Below are 19,839 nucleotides of genomic sequence, written 5' to 3'. Positions count from 1 at the left end.
ACTGCACGACCTATACACCCCGGCTGTCTTCTCATTCATGCCATAGCTTTTCCTCAATCGGCCTCCTCCACTACACTACCACAACCTCTCCCCAGCACCCATACAATCTTCCCCAACAATGATGCACCAATCACGGATATAATCGGTGTAATGGACCAGACAAAATCAATCGATCCATTAATCATGATCTTGACGTCTGCTCAGTTTATATTGAGTGTAGTGTGGTTGGTATAGCGGATCAGTTTCGTGCATGCAAGCTGAATCAGTAATAGTCTAAAGGGCCCAACAAATGAGGGGTTCAAATCGCACTGACCATGACTGCATGCAGATGTCATTGATACAAATATTGGTTATCACCGCGACCAGCAATCCAGTTTTACTCCCTCTTTTTGTTGCACATGGCAGGAATTATAATCCCAGGTCGTAACGATTGAAATCATCCGTCTGCATGCTTGATTCAAATAAGGCTTCCAATGAGTGTAATGCTTCTAACAACTCTATTTATCGACTAGTTGGTATGTGAAGCATTCACAAGAGGCATTCTATTGGGAAAATGTCAAAGTTTGCTCTACAATGCACAAGCCCTCCCATTAAAACATGACATTGAAGCACTCCTATTTTTCTCTGAAGAGGGTTTCAGAGGCAGTTCAAATTCCTTTGGTACTTGGTATCCTACATATAAAGTAACCTACACCTTACCATCAGTATTTAACACCATCTTCCTATGCCATATCACGCCCCATATTATGCCAAACACTTTTCTGGATGCCCCCCACGTGCAGTGCCAAATTTGTTTTTACACAGAACACACCCTCTTATTGTATGGGAATCTCTCAGCTGGTCTAATGACGAATACCATCAGATAGTGGTATTGACCAATGGGTTGCTGCCAACTTGTGCGGTGCAAGGACTACCGAGGATCATTTCACCTGCTCATTGCCCCTCATGATTATCAAAAAACATATGACAGGGTTAGAAATATCAATCGTCCATATATTTCATTTCGTTACTTTGCTCAAAGTCCAGCAAGCCTATTCGAAGTAGGCCTACGGAATGACAGGGTTAGGAATATCAATCGTCCATATATTTCATTTCGTTACTTTGCTCAAAGTCCAGCAAGCCCATTCGAAGTAAGCCTACAGAATGACAGGGTTAGGAATATCAATCATCCATATATTTCGTTTCGTTACTTTGCTCAAAGTTCAGCAAGCCTATTCGAAGTAGGCCTACAGAATGACAGGGTTAGGAATATCAATCATCCATATATTTCATTTCGTTACTTTGCTCAAAGTCCAGCAAGCCTATTCGAAGTAGGCCTACGGAATGACAGGGTTAGGAATATCAATCATCCATATATTTCGTTTCGTTACATTGCTCAAAGTCCAGCAAGCCCATTCGAAGTAGGCCTACAGAATGACAGGGTTAGGAATATCAATCATCCATATATTTCGTTTCGTTACTTTGCTCAAAGTCCAGCAAGCCTATTCGAAGTAGGCCTACAGAATGACAGGGTTGGGAATATCAATCATCCATATATTTCGTTTCGTTACTTTGCTCAAAGTCCAGCAAGCCTATTCGAAGTAGGCCTACAGAATGACAGGGTCAGGAATATCAATCGTCCATATATTTCATTTCGTTACTTTGCTCAAAGTCCAGCAAGCCCATTCAAAGTAGGCCTACAGAAGTTCGCCAAATGGACAGCCTTCGTTGATTTTGTAAACATTTCCTTCATTCCAAATAATGTTTTTTCATCATGCACTCCAGAGAATCCCACCGGCGCACAGCAGTAATAACATAGGGAACGAATGTTATTCAGCCTGTAATCTCAGGTAGTACTTGCCTTCTGAAAATATCTCAAATCTTCTAATTCTGGCTTCGGTATCTGTTTTACCTGATCAGCAACCAGATGTTTTTTCAGACAAGTAAATAACTCATGTGGTTGTTAATGCAGCATGCAGAGATACAAGTAGAACAGGACCTTTCTTTTTTCGTTTCTTGACTGGTAATTCACAGCATATCTAGCGCTTCATATTACAACGTACCCAGGACAGAAATATTGACATCTTTGGAGGAGGCTTGCATCATGATAGGAAGTCTTATCTCATCCATAAGCTGCGCTTACACCACGAAATATTGGTGGACCAATTGCACTTACACCACCACATTGCCGCGACAAATTGGTTCGGCAATCCATTGCCGATACAAATTGCCGAGCGAATTTGTCCCACCAAGCTTGATGGTCCAAATTCGCCCGGCTTGTTAAAAGCTCGGCTTTGTCGTGGTGTATGCGCAAATGGATCGGCAATTAGCTAGTTAGATGGTTCGGCTCCAGGCGGCGCTTTCGAAATGGCGCTTTCTGCCAAGGCTTTCCGCGTTCTGCTTATTGTTTGCGCGCCATCTGTAGCCGGATTTTATAACTAGCTGCAGCGCTGGTGTAAGCGCTTGGTGGATTTTCGATGGTGCGGCATTGGTTCCCGAACCAAGATTGGTGGTCCATTTTCAGGTGGTGTAAGTGCGGCTATTTTCTCATCAATTAACCCCATTCAGTGCCGCAAATATCTTTGCAGTCTTGCTCTGATCAACGAACAAGATATTGTATGGATAGTACCCTTGAACTATCGAGGCTGTGATCACCAAATATTAGGACTGTGAGTAGCCGAGACAAGTAGCGTCAAATTCGAAATCCCAATACAGGAGTGGGTTCAAGACAACTGAAAGAGAGAGTGGGCTACCACTATCAAGAATTTCACGGAAAATTCAAAATTTTTCAAAATATTGAAATTTCGAGGTGAAGTAGAGCCCCCACGCAGGGTTTCTCTCAACCCTTCGAGTTGCACCCGCAATGCCGACTAAAATTGTAACACAACTTACTGGTTCAAGTTCAAAATGTGGTCCATTTTTGCTCCTCTGCTTGGTCCGATATAAAAAGTACATCTTTGACACAGTATTAGTACTCCTTCGATGTATCGTAAGACTATAATTGCACAGAGTTCAAAAGTTAACTTCAAATTACTTAAAAACACTGCTATTTCCTTTCAGACATCATGTAAACACAAGTTCATCATCGACACTGTACAAGAACTCCTTCTCTCATTGATGTAGAGCTACGACTATTACAGTGAGATCAAAAGCTGAACTTCAAACTTCTCTAAAACACTGCTATATCCTTTCTGACATCTTGAAAACACCATGCAACTAGACACCATGCATGAGTTGAGCATCCTCCATTCTCTGATAGCCAACAAATCATGAAAACACACAGTTTATAGGTTTCCTTTGCGTATTCTCCTTGGGACTTCAAGCTTCCTGCAAATGAGTGATTTTTATCGCATGCTGCAGCGACTAAATTGCTGGTTTGCGAAGTGCTTAAGGTACCAGAAGTCCCAGACAGAATCTGTGATCCCTTTATTGTAGATGAGGTAAGATATCCAAGGAAATCCACGACGACATCAGAATGGCTTGTTTGTAAAATCTGATAGCCACAACATGGTCAGAATGAATCGCAGAATGAACAACACCACTCCGTTGTTTACAAGATGAGTATTCCTTAGGCCCGTTACAGCATCCATTGAGCATTACTTGAACATGTAGACATGGCAAAGATGCTCTGTAACCAGTTACGCACTATCTCTGGTACAAATAGATTCAATATACCAGAAGTAAACCTGCCAGTCAATCTTAATGGATCTCCATCAAAAGTTGGAGATTTATCAAGGTACCTACTTCAAAGGCTGGGGCAGTGGGGCCCATTCAAAACACTAGAAGTAAAACGCTTTTCAATCTGAATGGATCTTCACCAGAAGTTGGAGAACTATACACCTTTCCAGAAATGGGGCGCTGAGTGTCCGAAATAGTGATGTCATAAGGGGAAACTAGGCCTTATGGTGGAGGGACAAAGGAGATAGTCATGGTTGACCAACACACTTGAATGCCTTTAATGACAGACAAGGGGGAAAAAGTTAGTTCCAATGCAAGCCACCAATTTCGGGAAGCATGTATAAGAGCAACTGCTTGGAATATTGGGGCAGCGGGGTTGGATCTAGGAATTTCGGTAAGAAAAAGGTTCAAATGCAGACCAACGTATCAAAACTCTTTTGCTAGGGGTCCTCCCAGGACATTATTTAAATGTAGATGCCCCACAATGCAGTTTCAGACCATTTTCAGCATTAAAACTCGCTGTTACTGGCGTTTATATCCCCCTTAGAGGAAAGTTGGAATCCCGGAACCACTTCTTTGTATCCACCCCTGGCTGGTAGTCAAGATGACAATGGGTAAGGATACGGAATGAAACATACAACAAGTGATATGATGTAATCCCATGAACCTTATGAAGCCTGAACTAATCCCGGAGAATAATCCTCCTGCCTCTGCTCGAAATTCACCTTGGTCAAGAAAACGACAGCAAAATCTAATCCAACCAATATCAGATTTCCCAAAAGATCAAAGGTCAATATTCAGCTCGATAGATCCCATCCTATTACTGTATTAGAGATATTTCCCAACCGACATCCTTTATGAAAATCTCCGCAACTTATAACGTCGATAAACCTTCACCAATAATCTTGCCCTGCTCAAAACGGCGGTGTTTGCTAAATTAACGAATCATGGCGGTTGCTGTTTGCTAAATTGCGGATCTGTACACGAGATTTTAATATACGAGATGATCATTTTGCGTTCTGAAGATATGAAATTGACTGGTCACATGCTAGGTTTGAAAGAGGTGGATGTGTCTCTACAGGGTGGCCCAAAAAAATTTACTGGCCTTGCTTCAGTGAGATTCTTATTGATGTATGCTTCACCACTTACAGATTATTTATTTGATGTGCGGTGGCAAAGATGATGGTGGAAGAGCGTCCTACTTTTGATGGAAAGACCATGGGTTCAAGGCCCAGCCTGTTCCACCCCGTATTTTTAACCAGCCAATTGTAGCACAGTATGTGCACGCCTTGGTTTTTTAGCGAAAGGTGTCTGCGTTGGGCTGGACCTAAGCTTTTTCTTTCATGTAAGACATCTTCCAAAATGTGCAAGTTAAGAACAGCTTAGGAGACGCACTCTTTTTGAGACACTACCCAAATCCTAAACGACTGGCAGAATATGTACCCTGATGATAAGATGTACATCTTCATGTGAGATTCAAGAAGGTTACAAATATGCATAGCTGAACCAACATGGCACTTTGTAAACAAGCTGAGGGGATGTAGATTGAAGGGAGTGCTGGAGGCATTTAGAATGAGAGGAGAGAATGGAGCATGGAATTGAAGGGCTGATCATAAGCACCACCATCTTGCCTAGAACATGAAATCGTGAGCAATTTGAACTAAGCAACAAAACAAAAGAGAGCCAATTTCAAGGCTGGGAGTCAGTTCTTTGTTTACAAGAGAACATATTTGTTTACTAGGGAACTGACTCAAACCCTTCAAATTGGCATTCACTTTATTTTGAAGGAGCTCTTTGGTTAAGGAGGGGGACTCATGTTATAGGGAGCACATAAAAACCTAGACAAATATGACAAACTAATTGAAGAGATTGCGACTGAAAGGAGTGGCAAAGTTATTGAGAGAGAGAGAGTGTGGATGAACCTCCAAGTGAAGAAGGAAACTTGGGGAGGCAAGAGTGGGACACATTCAGAGAGAAAAATAAGAACCAATATACCAGTAGAGAAACACAACCATGAATATGAAACCAACTATGTGAAATTTCGAATTTCTTGGCGATCAGTAGTATTGAGAAGAATCCACATTTGAACACTGCTCCAACGAATCAATTTAGACCAGTTATGCTTCCAGCCTGTAGTCCAGTAGAATGCAACAGAAGGCTCACTAACCACTACTTGGGCAAATTGTAATGAAGCTCGGCGTGAGATCTTGCAAAAAGACAGAGTCGGTCTATAAATAGCTTGGACGATGATTATAGTGATTAGTTAATTGAAAGACGCAGCCATAATTGCGGCCTTGTTGGTTAATGGATATGAATTTCACCCTCGGACAAAAGAGACAATTTGAAAGGAAATGCACAACAGAAATGCAACACTTTATTGGTACTATAAAATGATGAATCAGAAGAGGTTAATTCCATCAGGGCATTCAGAAAAGGTTCTATTAGGCCTACAGATATGAACGAATATTGTTGCTCTTCCAAGAAAGAGTGGCTTCCAACACGATGGGTGCACGATGGGTCACTCCTTTACCAGGCCTTGCTCTGTACAAGGAGCAATAGTTCGTTAGAGGTCCTGTACTGAGTTCCCCGAGATTTGAATTGGGGTCAACGCAATTAGGTGAGGAATTGGGGTCAATGCAAAAGGTGTTGAATTGGGGTCAATGCAATTAGGTGAGGAATTGGGGTCAAAGCAAAAGGTGTTGAATTGGGGTCAAACCAAAAGGTGTTGATGAATTGGGGTCAAAGCAAAAGGTGTTGAATAGGGGTCAACACAAAAGGTGATATTATCTCACTGGCCTATCACCTGTACTTCAACAAAAGAGGGGAAGTGTTTCAGTGTAGGGCCGCAGAAGCATACATCAACCCCTGATTCCCTCAGGTTGGGGGAAGGCGAACATCACCAACTGTTTACCCGCACGGATCATCACTCTTTGAGAATATCCCCATCATGTTCGCACATACCAGCACAGAGAAAGATACAATGAGCCATTTATCTTGCCGACAAGGAAATGTAACTGGCAATTGACCTCGCATAATTGACTCTGAGAGATGAAATACTACCAGCTTATTGAGCCCACGGGAGCTTACTTAGAAACACTGGATGGATATGCTAGTGCGCGAGTCGAAAATATGTAAGAATTCTATTTCGAGGTGATCCCTCCTTACATCTTTAGAAATACAGTCAGCTTCTGAAAAGAAAATGCAAATTGTAAAATATGACCTTCTGTAATTGACTCTGAGAGTTGAAATACTAGGCAGCTTATGGGCCCCATGGGATGGTAGACTCAGATGTACTGGATTCATATACTCATACCATACATATGAGAGGGGGAAATGGTCTTTTCTGGGCGCTGGGATTGTACCATAATCAGAATTTGAGATAGAGGAATAAACACCGAGAGCATTCGGAAACAGTATTTCTAAAATATGACAAAGGGAATCAGAATTTTTTGATAAAAATAATATTGTACCATCCCTTGATGAGTGTGGTCAGTTGGCCTGGTATTTTCTTGTCATCTCTTATTCAAATGGACTTGTATGCTATTTCTGACCATCAGTGTACTCACCCCCTAACCAAGGTGTTAACTTGGTGTGGCCTTAGCCAGCATTGAGGGTGTTCTGTGTTGGTTCATAGCAGCCATGTAGTCATTCAGAAATCAATCGGGCCTCCTTCACGAGCTCTTCAGTTATCAGCGATGAATGGATGGCGTGGACAGACCCATGGATGTACGTGTGGCGCAGTTAACCCTTTCACACAGATCCCGATGGCCTGGTGATAAAGGTGTCGGTCTTGTGAACGGAAGGGCAAAGGTTTGAGGCCTGCTGGTAACCTCTTTCCGATGCGGCCGGCTGGTTAGCCACCAGCTAGTGAGAACCCTTGGTAGAGCCAATGGTGTTCTCCAAAGATTGGAGAATTTCAGTGAGATTTGACCTTGACCTTCAAATATCATGCCAAGACAGAGATGGTGACCTTGACCCAGAGTAGAGGGAAATGACCTTGACCTTCAATAATGGTGCCAAAGACAGAGATCGTGACCTTGGCCAAAGTAAAGGGTAATGACCCATTGTAGCCTCATGATAGAGACCTCTAGATTACGAAACTTGCACTGCAAACAAATCACTTCGTGATGGGATAGTCTTTAGTTATTTATGGTCAGTTAGAGGATGGTGCTCTAGGAAAACAACATGTGTTGGAGCTCAAGGTTGGAGCCTGCCAAGGAAAACATATTAGGCTCAGAGGTGGTGGATGCCTGGCCTGTAGAGAAACATGGAGCTGTTCTTCAAACCCTCAGCAAAGCAATACCAGTTTTCTTTCTTAAAGGGAGTCACTCTGACCGCCAATTGACCTTTCTGAAACACATCTTACAAGTGCCAAATAGTGAACCAGCAACCATGTATGCCCCAGCTGTACCAATTGACGCATGGCAGAGGATGTCAACACTGCCAGCGAGCCTCCTACATCCAATCAGTGCTATGAGATTCGGACAGTCTTCGAGGAACCACGACTTTTTGAGGGACTGGCCAATGGAGGAAGCTTGTGGTCGCCTGCTGTGCTGTCGACTGTTGATGATGATGATGATGATGATGATGATGCTGATGCTGTTGATGATGATGATAACTGTGAGCAGGTTTGGCCATTGTAGCCTTCTCCCCAAAGTTGGGACAGAGAGACACAAAACACAGACGTCTGGATTGATAGTCGGCAGTGTTGCCTAGCTTATCTGAGTGAGAAAACACCAGGACCGAGAGTGCACATTCGGGACAACACTAGTTTTCTACAACCTGCCGGAGCGAAAGGACAACGCCACTGATACTAGCCTGGGCAAAAACGTCAACGATTTTCCCAACAGACTAAAGTTAAAGAGCCCAGCAACTTCAGGACAAAGCAATATCGATTGTCCACATAACGTACACATCAGCTAACTACAAACTGAATCAAATTATGCCAACTAAATTTTCCTAACAAAGGCAATTAAGATTTCAATTAGCGTTAAGTTATCAGGGGCACTACATGTTAGACTGGGAAACATTTAATTAGTGCTGGGACAAAACTAATTTCTGGGCATTTTGACCTCGATATCTGCTCAATGAAAAAACGTAATTTGGCATATAAGCATGGATACAAAATTATTAAAAGAAGTGGCTTTCTGTGCACTTTTCCTGTCCACATGCATGGGGCCATACCTTAAATACAGTGGAACCTCCCTTGGCAGAGACCTCTCTAAGGACACTCTCTCATTGAGTTCACTAGTTTTGGTCACAGACTGTTTTTTTTCATTTTATTTGACCTCTCTTATCTCTATTATAGACAGCACTTGTCATCTGTGCCAATGGTGTCCTTAATAGAGAGGTTCCCTTGTACCTCCGTATAGTTTTCTGATTTTCAGTCCCCCTCTCCGATACAGCGTATGCAATTGACTCGGTTAAGCAGTAGAAGAAGAAGAAATGTATTAAAACAACCCGATTTAAATCACTAATTTCTTCGAGCCAATCATCGATTCAAATAGGAATCAATATTCACAGCATGAATCAAATCCCAAGGCTGGCTCTAATAGGTCACATCGATTAATAAAGTGCTATTTTCAACTTCTCGATGATGGAGCCGTCAAATGATTGGCATGTGTCATTTGAATGATTGACTTCCAATTAAATCACTTCCCCAAGGTAGGCAACTTTCCTCACCAGGACATCAACTCTGGTTTTTGTGCCCCTAGAAGTTGCAATCGCAGTTTTGCATACCGCCTTTTTGCAGCATAAATTTGACTAAATATAAATATTAGCAATGCCGTCGTGTTGACCATATACGAATACTATACGTACCGAGTTTTAGCAAATTAGAATGCATAATAACTGCACTATGGCATTGTGTATAACTGCATTTCTATTTTCCTGGACCACCAGTAATTACGAATGGTGTATCGCTTTTAAAAACATTGTGAAATTGAGAACAATGGATTACTGTTTTGTCACAAAATGGTCATAGGATCATATGGCTGTATGATTCAGCCTCGGTATAAAAACCTTGTAATATGATATACCGTACAGTCAAGTGTGCATTAAATTACAACCTGCAGTATTGCCATTTGTAATCTTGAAACCTTTTGATTACACTTGAAAAGTAACGCAAAACGTTTCAAACTAAGCCTTGGCATCATATTCCCACTGCGGGACTGTTTCTCAAATCTCTATGTCTTTGAACCCCGAGTATCAATTCCATTTGGAGTCTGGTCAAAGTTGTATGTTTTCCTGAGGAATCACTTGTTTACACTGTTGAGCCTTCTGACTATCACCAGGATGCTGTTCCTACCTTTAGAAAGAAGTTATTTTGTTTCTCAGTTCAATTCGACATATGACCGAGCAGACTTTTGGAAAGGTGTGCTTCCGTTCTGATTGCATTAAGAAGTACCCAGTGATATCTTCCATCAACCGCCCGAAAGTTGCTGGGAAAAGTCTGTCCAATGGAGCCCCGTGAAGCGAACTATACCTCACAGACAGTATGGGTAGTGGAGGACCAGGAGGAGGATGTACCGGAGGACCCAGAGGTACTTGTCCTCCGTTTGATCTACCTAATAGTCACAAAATACTCATGGATCGTCATAGTTCCTATTGGACTTTTCGGAAACGTGATGGCGATAATTGTAACCCTACAAAAGGACAACCGACGAATATCAACTTGTAACTATATGACTGCTCTTGCCTTGGCCGATTCTAATACTCTCCTCGTGCTCGCGTGGGGGATGGTTTTGATGAGTTGGAGGACGGATCCTCCCACTGAGTTTGCCATGCAGTGAGTGATACTTTACTCTAACCTCTCTTCTGCGCATTCAATGATCAGGCATACGAGCTGCATGCAAGTTGTAGTCCTGACCACTGAACTCATAGAAGGGATATTACAGTATGTGCATCTGAAAGAGAAGTGGTACTGCGATAATCTACTCTAACATCTCTTCTACGAAGTCAGTGATCAGACCTATGAGCTGCATGCAAATTGTAGTCCTGACCACTGACCTCATAGAAGGGATATTACAGTATGTGCATCTGAAAGAGAAGTGGTACTGCGATAATCTACTCTAACATCTCTTCTACGAAGTCAGTGATCAGACCTATGAGCTGCATGCAAATTGTAGTCCTGACCACTGACCTCATGGAAGGCATATTACAGTATGTGCAAGGAGCAGTACGGGTTATTTTTGCATAGTAATACCAAGAATAATTAGTCTTTATTCATCAGGCGGGCGTAGACTTGAACTTGCCAAAAGTCTCTAAAATCCTGGGTGTCGCTAAAATTTGGTCAAAACCGGACTCCCATACGGTTATGACTACATATTAGATCACCCTCGAGGGATTAAGCATCTCAACACAGACCAACCACATGATAACTGCATAAGGCATTGTGCACAACTGCATTTCCATTTTCCTGGACCACCAGTAGTCATGAAAGATATACCCCTCTAACATGTTAAAGACGACAGCGGAATCTTTCAGGATGAACTGGTACCAAGGCTATGCTAGCGCCGTTCTCTCGGGATTCTGCCTGGCCGAGATGACCATCGACCGATTGATCGTGGTGAGGTTCCCAATGGCGGCGCCCAGACTCTGCACGACGAGACGCGCCTGTGTCACCATACTCGTAACATTTGCGGTGGTTTTCGGCCTGAACCTCTACATATTTTTCAGCTATGTGTACGAATTTAATGAAGAGACGGGTAAGATTTGACGAGTTTTATCATAAAATGCAACATGCGCCACAACATTTCGGGTATAGCCATGCTACGCCATTGCCCAAATGATGTCTGATCAGTCCTCCGAATTCCCAAGCATTCGGACCAACAGCAAAACTTTTATGATAAAAGATCTCCAATGCATTTTCAGCTTAATTCCAAACACTGAAGCCATTATTTTCAAAATGACAAATGGATGTATCTCGTTGCGTAATGAATGTCTTCATTTGTTCTTTGTTTCATGTCCGAAATTAAAAATTGTACTGTACCTCTTCAATTTGACCTCTCTTATCAGGACTCCTCTATATCAAGGACAGCATTTGTCAATCCCGAGGGTGTCCTTAATAGAGAGGATCTACTTTAATATGTAGGTTTTGATATCAGCATACAGTATAAGCTAGACTGTACATTGTCCTGCCAATGGATATTTGTAGAATTTCTTGTAATTATTTTCAGGTGAAGGCCTTTTAAAGATGTCTGTGCCACACGCCCCTGAGTTAGAAACCCTCGGCAATACCGCACAACTGGCAATCGGGACAATCCTCCCGTTCTGTATCATCGTGACGTGCAATATCTGGATCATAGTTGTTTTACGCAATGCCTCTAAGAGCAGAGAGATCATGGGGGTCAGCAAGGACGGTCAAAAGGCCCGAGAAAAAGAGACCACGCACTTGACAAGGATGTTAATTCTCGTCAGTATTGCCTACGTCGTGACGTCAATTCCGTTCAGATTGTGGGAAGTCTCAATGAGCATCCATGAAGTCAATAAACAATACGACATGAATGAGGAATACTGGAAGTTACGATTCTATTGCCAGCATTTTATCATCTTGCAGTTCTGGGAGTTAAATTATGCCATTAATTTCTACCTTTATTGTATAGGGGGCGGTAAGAAGTATCGAGATGACATTAGGAACAGGTTGGGAAAGGTCTTTCTCTGTTTATCCCCGAAATCGTTTGGAGAACGTCGTCAATAGTCGATGTTAGAGAACGAGATATCCAAGGTTTACTCATGGTTGAGGATGTACCTGGCATTGTATGCAATCTATTCGATGGCCTTTACCTGATACTCTCCCGTGCCTCTAAGGTTGTTCAATATATAAAGATGTGACAAGGCAATATTTGGATTGATTCATACTGACAAAATGGCCACCAGGCGGCCATCTTGAATGAGAGATGTGCCATTATTGAACAGGGCCTATCCATGATCGCGCGTGTCTGCCAAATACAAGGCATTAGACAGGTTTCGTAAGTGAACAATCCTACAATGGAATCAAAACAGGAAATCTCAGTTTTTCAACGACCAAATAAACCTACGCTATCAGATATCTAAACAGCCAATTATGACTTTTAACCATAAAATTCAGTGCAACATGTCCACTAATTTTCTAAAAGTCATAAAAATGTCATACCACAGAATAATAAATTTTGTGCAAGAGCGACAAAATACCATTCCGCACTGGTAACATTACAAACTCCCAACGAAACACAAGTTATCAGGCACGAAAATGGCATTGACGACCGCCTCATACACAGACAAAGATCTATTATAAGCGGGGTTGGATTAACGACAAACCCTGTCATTAAGAAATTAATCACCCAATCACGAAAGTGTTGAAAAATTAGATATCTAATCAACAAATTGTAATTAAAATCAAGGGATACATACCATTTTTAGTCCTGTTTTATACGCTTGCATAGATATCCATTTGCATAGGGCTAGTATCAGTGTCAGAAGCTACACTTCATGTCTCCTCTTGAATCACACTGTTCTATTTATAGAACGCTAGCTGGAGACGGTCCAGGACAAACTAATCCATAAATTGTTGCCGGAGCTCTATACGTATCTTGTGTATGATATTGTATTAGTGAGTATCATATGTATACATCGATACTCTTAACCCCTCGAGTGCTGAGAGGCATTTTGGTGGCCATATTTGAATGAGAATTTCTAGTATATAAACTTTGCTTGGGCATTTTGAATTATGCATGTTATTTCCTGACAACTGTTAACCTTAAAATGAAATGGTCCAGGGACCATGTCCTCACCTCGGGTACCATCTAAGTATAGCATTCTGGTAATAAAGTTGACTTTACAAATATGACTTTGTTTAATTTTCAAAGATGGCCGCCTGGCGGCCATATAGGTCGATGGATTTGACTGAAAACTAAGGATGTTGTAGAAAGTACATAGATATACAATCACATGAAATTTGGTTGCAATCCGACTTTCTTTAATTTTCAAGATGGCCACCTGGCGGCCATATTTAGAGAACTTTGACCTCTGTGACCTTGAAAAGTAGGTCAAATCAAACACCTGGGTGATATGTCATTTAACCTTATTGATACACCCACCATAAATATTTCGTCACGCTACGTACAACCATTAGCTTCAAATACGCAAAAACCAATTTCAAAGATGGCCACCTGGAGGCTAGAAAGGAGGTCATATCATGAAAAAGAAAAATACATTTGGGCATAATGCCCAAAGCTACCATCACACCAAGTTTTAGCCATCTAGCCCTGGCGGTGACGAAACATGCTCCGCTAACGGACGACGACGACGGATGCCGACGGACGCCACGGTATCGTATAAGCTCCCCAGAGGTGAGCTAATGATGATCTCCCAATAGCCAGGTATAGTCATGTGATGAATATTTGGCATTTTTATTTTTGTAAGTCTAGGTTGTTTGCAAAACCTGCAAAAATAAAAGACCCCAAAGATTTTGCGGTTTACAGAATATGACAGCTCGTTCATTTCCGACAAAGATTATTGACCACAGCTCGCTGCATCCAGGATCAATATAAGCCGCTTTCTATCGCTGGAGTACGCTGCTGCCATCTATCAGGTCTATCGAGCACTGATGATGTAACATGCCTTCTCCACACTCGGGGAAACAACTGCCCAGCTTGCCGAGATTCGGGCAGGCATTCCACCTTACCGAGTTGGCTGCATTGAATTTGTGATGGGCCAACATAGAATTTATACTGAAACTGATCAACTTTCTTTACTTTGAGTTCTAAGGACTGTCACTCTGATGTGTTGATATTTTGATGCTTATGTGCATTTTTATAGGACCAAGCAACACAGGATCTATAATGGAAATCCCATCATCCCATCTATGATGGAAATCCCATCATCCCATCCATGATGGAAATCCCATCATAGTTTCTATGATGGAAATCCCATCATAGTTTCTATGATGGAAATCCCATCATAGTTTCTATGATGGGACCTGATGTAACAAGACAGGTTACATATCCCTGACATTCAACATCGATACCAAGTCAACGAATGAAAGACAAGTATCAGATGAACTGATATCATCGACATCCGAATTCTTACTACAGTAGAACCTCTCTATTAAGGACACCCTCTGGGCTGACACGCACTGTCCTTAATAGAGAGGTGTCCTGATTAGAGAGGTCAAATTGAATGGAAACACCCAATTTGGGACCAAAACTAGTGTCCTTAATAGAGAAAGTGTCCTTAGAAAAGAGGTGTCCGCTATGGGAGGTTCTACTGTATTCACTTGTAAAACTGTATCGTTTGATATTCTTTAATAACTCATGGGCCTATCAGGTTGCTATCGAGTCGTAGGCCTTTTCAAAAAGAGCAGCTAATCACAGGTACATGAAAGGTCAAGTGATCCAATGTCACAAGATAAAGCAGAGAAAAGAGTAGAGGAGATTACGTTAACATCAGATAAAAGCGTCGAATTCAAATGTCGACGAATCCTGCCCCTAGGAACCTATCCAATGCAACATCAGATGGCTGATTTACAGATTTACTGAGTGGCATCCTCAATAATCTAGTACTTGAGCAGATATGGAATTAGCTGTAACGTTGAAACCATTGAAAATATGCTGTTGACGCACTTTGCACACGGTTGACGGATAAAAAGTTTCATTGCCTTTTGATGAAATATTTCTTAGTAGGATTGACAACAGACACAACAAAATAGCGATTCTGGTTTTTAAGCACACTGCAGATTACGAACTTTTATCACAGCTAATGACACATGTGATAAAAATTGCTAGTCTGCCGGGCTTATGCCTGTGACAAGAATCAATCGTTGCTAAAGGGGGGGGGGGCATAAATATCAAACTAGTTTAGTCATTGCCATCACACATCGCAGCGATGATCTTTTTCACATGCAGACCAGCAACTTTTTTATCGCTCATTGCTGCAATAAACATTGCATGTGTCTATCACTACAAATACACTACCCCACAGTTAGGTCTGATTCAAAGGTATAACTGGGCTGGGTAATACATGTAATGTAATCAGATTCAATGGCTTTTATTTTCACAGAATTGGTGCAATCATATACACCAGATGAAAACAAATGCCAAATACCAATGTCTCCATGGAAACACCTCTGAGGAACTTTATACACCTCAGGAAAGTTTTTCCCAAAGACTAGTCCCTCCTACACCAAACACAACACGAGTAGGCCCTATACATGATTATCTGGCTGACTACAGCCCAACCCCCGCGTTTCATCGTCGCACAGATTTGACCTAGGCACTACTTATGACATGGTTCTCCCGTTTGAGAAGTTTGGCAGGATTTGGCTGGAGGTGGCTGACCATGACTCGGAGAGGTGGGGGACCCTCGAAGAGGTTGTTACTGATTCCACTGGGTGTAGACACAGAGTATTCGCAAAGGAATTCGATTCAAAATTTGATAAAGATTACATAATCAAGTGTATGCATAATCATCAGGGGTCATGTCCTATGATTCTACTGGTCCCGCCACAGAATTGGATTCAAACACGGGACGAAATTAATCCGGGTGATTGACCATAAGACGGTATTGGCGTATTGATGGTATTGACTCAGCAATCCAATCACGCAACAAAACGATGCTCGATCACGGAACCAAGACACGGCGTTGAATTGTGGTGAGACTAATTACCTCTCCTTGTTGACGGTGTAACCAGAGATTTCCAATCAGTTTACGAATCAGTTCTCAAATACTGTAGATCCCAAAATCATTCAGAGGTATTTTAGTTTTGTCATGATCCTTTCAAGGAACGGTCAAAAAAGAATCTACTTTTTAAACGATAAATTCACGACTCAAAACTTGCAAGTCCAACTCTCTCCAAGTCCAACTCTCTCCAACTCCAAATCTCTCCAAGTCCAGCTCTCTCCAAGTCCAACTCTCTCCAAGTCCAACTCTCTCCAAGTCCAACTCTCTCCAAGTCCAACACTCTCCAAGTCCAGCTCTATCCAAGTCCAGCTGTCTCCGAGTCCAACTCTCTCCAAGTCCAACTCTCTCCAAGTCCAACACTCTCCAAGTCCAGCTCTATCCAAGTCCAACTCTTTTCAAGTCCAACTCTCTTCAAGTCCAACTCTCTCCAAGTCCAACTCCCTCCAAGTCCAACTCAGTCCAACTTCCTCCAAGTCTAACTTTCTCAGAGGCCAACTCTCTCCAAGTCCAACTTTCTCCGAAGTCCAAACACTGCATTTCACAGCAACCAATGACAATGAATGATGCTAAATATGAGCCACCTCATAAGAATCCCTGGTGCTACTGATAGAGCACCATACCATGAATCACATCCACTAATGAAGACCTCAACCACACCACGCAGCATCCAACAAAACGCAACTAAGCAGTAAAATATAAATATACGATAATCAAACTCTGTGGCGAAAGTTCACGACAACCCACAGGGTGGTTAATGAAATCACGTCGGCAATATTGAAAAAATATCATTGGTCGATAAGTAGTTAGTTGCTAAGTTTGGGTCGGGTAACGCGTACTTCTTTATTGTGTTTAACCCTCTAGGAGCCGGTAGACGAACGTGTTCTCTTCATACAGTGTACAATATAATAAGATCAAATGATGATATTCAAAGTCATATGATTTCCATTATCACCCTACGCAGAGTTGTCCCAACAATGACCCAATGTCAAGCCAAGTCGATTGCCATCAAACCATTTGAGCAGTATCCAAGTAAACTAACACTGAATTGAATATTAAGAAATGGTCTTACATCGTTGGAACTAGAGTATTATACGAAGTTGATATCATTTTGGCCTTTCCTTTGCAGAGTCTTTGGTGACCTTTCAGACGAAATACCACAGCAAGCTATCCCCAAGAACATCACAAGATTAAAGCTTTCTCTTTTACATATATATATTTTCTACGTGGGTGGTAAAAACACACTGTGAAAGTTTAGACCAATGATATTCGAGATAAGGGCAGCATAAATATCATGTAAATATCATTCTGGATTAAAGGCTGTGTAGCAATAGATTAAAGGCCACTGTAAGAAGATTAAAGGCTGCTGGTCATATATAAAGGCCAGGGTGAAGTAGATGACTCAAACATGCAAAGATGGCCTATTACACCATATAAACAAGATAAATCTTCTAATATATATCATCCTTATCAGCATTCGCTTTCCCCAGGGAGATTTCCTCATCCAAGGCGAGATGAGGATTTTTATGAGCCACTATGGTTCGGCGCCAGTAGGCGTCCAGCATCTTTCATTCCAGGACTGGGCACTGCAGACTTAAAGCCCATCTCAAGATGATGAACAGCCCCGAACACACCAGATGTAACAGAGCATGATCTCCAGAACTGCCCACTCTGGGACACCAAGAGACTTGCCAAATGGCCATACGTTGCATCAGTGGAGACCAAGCTCTGGGGATCAAGGGAGGAACAAGAGATGACAGGTTTATTAGAGACATTGGCCTGGTTCTTACAGTGCGATCCTCTTGCGATGCTCCAGAACTGCCCACTCTGGGACACCAAGAGACTGGCCACATGGCCATACAGTGCATCAGTGGAGACAAAGCTCTGGGGATCAAGGGAGGAACAAGAGATGACAGGTTTATTAGAGACATAGGCCTGGTTCTTACAGTGCGATCCTCTTGCGATGTTCCAGAACTGCCCACTCTGGGACACTAAGAGACTGGCCACATGGCCATACGGTGCATCGATTGAGACAAAGCTCTGTGGATCAGGGGAGGAACAAGAGATGACAGGTTTATTTAGAGACATAGGCCTGGTTCTTACAGTGCGATCCTCTTGCGATGCTCCACAACTGCCCACTCTGGGACACTGAGACTGGCCAACATGGCCATACAGTGTATCAATGGAGACAAAGCTCTGTGGATCAAGGAAGGAACAAGAGATGACAGGTTTATTAGAGACATAGGCCTGGTTCTTACAGTGCGATCCTCTTGCGATGCTCCAGAACTGCCCACTCTGGGACACTTAGAGACTGGCCACATGGCCATACGGCGCATCGATTGAGACAAAGCTCTGGGGATCAAGGGAGGAACAAGAGATGACAGGTTTATTAGAGACATAGGCCTGGTTCTTACAGTACGATCCTCTTGCGATGCTCCAGAACTGCCCACTCTGGGACACTAAGAGACTGGCCACATGGCCATACGGTGCATCATTGGAGACTAAGCTCTGGGGATCAGGGGAGGAACAAGAGATGACAGGTTATTAGAGACATAGGCCTGGTTCTTACAGTGCGATCCTCTTGCGATGCTCCAGAACTGCCCACTCTGGGACACTGAGACTGGCCAACATGGCCATACAGTGCATCAGTGGAGACAAAGCTCTGGGGATCAAGGAAGGAACAAAAGATGACATCCAGGTTTATAACAGGCATATGTCTGGTCCTGTAGCTAAGAAGAAAAAGAAGAAGAAGAAGAAATACAGAAGTAGCACAATGTTCAAAACAACTGAACCCTGGTGTAGATATCCCAATATACCAACTAGACGAAAGCTATCGCGATTATTGAGGCAGTTTAGTAGTCTGGGCACTGTAACATTGACAGCCGGTTCTTAGAAGCAGAAGAGATAATCGCCTGTGGGATATAGAGGAGACGACTGATGGTTTTGAATCACCCATCCGGCTTATGGGTTTCATGACGATATTGCCAATCGAGTTTATCCGCCACAGATGTAGCGGAATTGACTGGTTTCTCTACGATATCCGACTTACCGAGGCAATGACAGGTTGCACATGACGATATCGCAAAACGTTACTGTGAAGACGTTTCAGTTGTCGCCGCCATTTTAGAAGTTTTAAATGGCCGGTTCTCTGAGCGGAGAAACCAAATACTAAATGCAGTGGTCATGACCTATCTGTCTGAACCAAAGTTACGCCATCTATACTTATTAGGATGAAACTAATATTCCCCGCGAGCATTTTGCATCTTTGGAGAAGCAAATGCTGGTGAATTGAAAGTTTAGTAGGGCACGACGTGCTCGGTACATCATCCGTACGTCATGGGGCCATGTACATGACGTACCATGTACGTCATCACGTTACCCAGAGGGAAAGGGTTAAGCCTGAGTTAGCATAGCACTAGCAGGCCAAAACACACCACTTTTTTCCGGGCGGAATGGAATTGATATGAAGTAAGGCCACATTGATCTGCCAATATCTACTTCAGGACGACGAGGACCTCTTTAACGGAT

General features: G+C 42.5%; 2 protein-coding genes across 4 annotated transcripts in view; one reads left to right on the top strand and one right to left on the bottom strand.

Annotated features, from left to right (window-relative positions):
• Positions 1-19,839, bottom strand: part of LOC135503149 (gamma-2-syntrophin-like) — a 31,112-nt gene that overhangs the window by 9,533 nt on the left and 1,740 nt on the right. Inside the window, exon 1 of one of the 3 annotated variants that reach the window (XM_064796539.1) lies at positions 13,048-13,296. The exons of 1 other annotated variant lie outside the window; for it this stretch is intronic. In XM_064796539.1, the coding sequence (XP_064652609.1) occupies positions 13,048-13,077 (30 nt within the window). In that variant the 5' untranslated portion in view covers positions 13,078-13,296. Of the gene's footprint in view, positions 1-2,871; positions 3,251-13,047; positions 13,297-19,839 lie in introns of those variants that run through there. One more of the 3 variants, XM_064796538.1, reaches the window with a different exon arrangement.
• Positions 9,921-13,037, top strand: LOC135503150 (mu-type opioid receptor-like). The gene is made up of 3 exons (XM_064796541.1): positions 9,921-10,444; positions 11,143-11,363; positions 11,835-13,037. Exons 1-3 carry the CDS (start codon positions 10,116-10,118, stop codon positions 12,353-12,355), a joined length of 1,071 nt encoding a protein of 356 aa, XP_064652611.1. The 5' UTR covers positions 9,921-10,115; the 3' UTR covers positions 12,356-13,037.

This window comes from Lineus longissimus, chromosome 19 (genome assembly GCF_910592395.1).
Source record: "Lineus longissimus chromosome 19, tnLinLong1.2, whole genome shotgun sequence".
Taxonomy (NCBI): domain Eukaryota; kingdom Metazoa; phylum Nemertea; class Pilidiophora; order Heteronemertea; family Lineidae; genus Lineus; species Lineus longissimus.
This window is presented reverse-complemented; position numbering and strand designations above follow the sequence as displayed.